Source organism: Hylobates moloch, unplaced genomic scaffold (assembly GCF_009828535.3).
Source record: "Hylobates moloch isolate HMO894 unplaced genomic scaffold, HMol_V3 SCAFFOLD_12, whole genome shotgun sequence".
NCBI classification, from domain to species: domain Eukaryota; kingdom Metazoa; phylum Chordata; class Mammalia; order Primates; family Hylobatidae; genus Hylobates; species Hylobates moloch.
Genome location: NW_026652287.1, coordinates 34,878,952 through 34,881,066, shown reverse-complemented (window position 1 = coordinate 34,881,066; position 2,115 = coordinate 34,878,952). Strand labels below are relative to the sequence as shown.

General features: G+C 50.3%; 1 protein-coding gene across 1 annotated transcript in view; it reads left to right on the top strand.

The window, feature by feature from the left end:
* LOC116479472 (probable G-protein coupled receptor 32) overlaps positions 1 to 1,278 on the top strand; it is a 2,069-nt gene extending 791 nt beyond the window's left edge. The window contains exon 2 of the mRNA XM_032171559.1: positions 1,255 to 1,278. Within this exon, the coding sequence (XP_032027450.1) occupies positions 1,255 to 1,278 (24 nt within the window). The remainder of the gene's footprint in view (positions 1 to 1,254) is intronic.
* The last annotated feature ends 837 nt before the right edge of the window (positions 1,279 to 2,115 follow it).

Sequence of the window (2,115 nt, the reverse complement as noted above, 5' to 3'; positions counted from 1 at the left end):
AACAGCCTCAGGCAGCTCCTTCAGGAGGCGTCCAGAAGAAAGCATTGTTATCCTAGGAGATGACAGCTCCAAGGGCGTTATTGTCCCTGAAGACCTGCCAGTGGGATAAAACGTGGAGGTGGAAGACAGTGACGGTGATGATCCTGACCCTGCGTAGGCCTAGGCTGATGTGTGTGTTTGTGTCTTACGTTTTTCTTTTTCTGAGATGGAGTCTTGCTCTGTCACCCAGGCAGGAGTGTAATGGTGTGATCTCGGCTCACTGCACTCTCTGCCTCCTGGGTTGAAGTGATTCTTTTGCCTTAGCCTTCCCAGTAGCTGGGATTACAGCACTTTGTGAGGCCGAGGTGGACGGATCACTGGAGGTCAGGGGTTTGAGACCAGCATGGCCAACAGAGTGAGAAGCCATCTCTACTAAAAATATAAAAATTATCCAGTTGTGGTGGTGCATGCCTGTAATCCCAGCTACTCGGGAGGCTGAGGCAGAAGAATCACTTGAACCTGGGAGGCAGAGGTTGCAGTGAGTTGAGATTGTGCCATTGCACATCAGTGTGGGTGACAGAGTGGGACTCCGTCTCAAAAAATTCATAGATGGTCCCATTTGGGCTATGGCCTAGACCCCTGTGCTAGTTCATCTGGCACAGGTGAGTAGCAGACTCTCCCACCTAGGTTTGTGTAAGCACGCTCTATGGTATCTGTACAATGATGAAATCACCTAAGGACGCATGTCTCAGAATTTATTCCTGATGTTAACTGAAGCAGGACTATAGCAGTATTAATAATGAGAGCTAACAATGCTTGAGAACCTACTATGTGCCAAGAAGTTTTTTTTTGTTTTGTTCTGTTTTTGTTTTTGATGAATCTCACTCTGTCACCCAGGCGGGAGTGCAGTAGCTCAATCTTGACTGGCTGCAACCTCCATCTCTGAGGTTCAAGCAATTCTCCTACCTCGGCCTCCGAAGTAGCTGGGATTACAGGCACCCACCAAGACGTCAGGCTAATTTTTGTATTTTTAGTAGAGACAGGGTTTCGCCATGTTGGCCAGGCTGGTCTTGAACTCCTTGTCTCAGGTAATCCACCCGCCTTGGCCTCCCAAAGTGCTGGGATCACAGGTGTGAGCCACCGAGCCCGGCCGCAAGAAGTTTTAAGTGTTTTGTATCTCTTAACAAATTTCATTAGCACAAGGAGGGCAGAGGAGAATTGGAATGGCCTTGTGGAAAGATCTCCCTGGCACCCGCCTCCTCCTTATCCCCCAAGCCTGCAGCCCCTGGGGCCTATTAGGGCCCACATCTGGTGACATTTCCTGGACTGATAGTGATCTCTGAGGTTCTTGCTCAAGATTCTTTCTTGGACATGTATCTGCTCCAAAACTCACAGCTAGCTTCCTGCCATTAGCCTCCTACCCTTCACGTGGGCTTGAGGCTAGCGGCCACTTGGGAATGATGATGGAGACAGAAAGAGCCCCCTCACCTTGTCTCACCCTCAGACACAGCACAAGGTGACAGGGGACTGGGATTTGTTGAGGGGGGGCGTGTCTCAGGGAGCCAGGAGGTAGGAGCTTGGGGACTAGGAGAGTTGAAGGGCACTCTCCAGGGTATACAAAAAGGAGGTAGTGGGCTGGGCACGGTGTCTCACCCCTGTAATCCCAGCACTTAGGGAGGCCGAGGCAGGTGAATCACCTGAGGTCAAGAGTTCGAGACCAGCCTGGCCAAGATGGTGAATCCCCATCTCTACTAAAAATACAAAAACCAGCCAGGTGTGGTGGCAGCTGCCTGCACTCCCAGCTACTTAGGAGGCTGAGGCAGGAGAATTGCTTGAACCCGGGAGGCAGAGGTTGCAGTGAGCTGAGATCGTGCCATTGCACTCCAGCCTAGGCAATAGAGTGAGACTCCATCTCAAAAAAAAGGTGGCAAAAAGGAGCTGAAAGTTCTGGGCCACCTCCTCTGGGTGAGGAATGTTCTCATGCCATATGTGTGAACTGTGCCTGGTCAGAGGTATTTGACTGTCTTCATCACTGCGGTATCCCCAGCACTTAGGCTAGTTTCTGGTGTACAATTTGGACTCAATGCATAATTTTACACTAAATGAATGAATCCATCCTCAGATGACAAAAGAGAG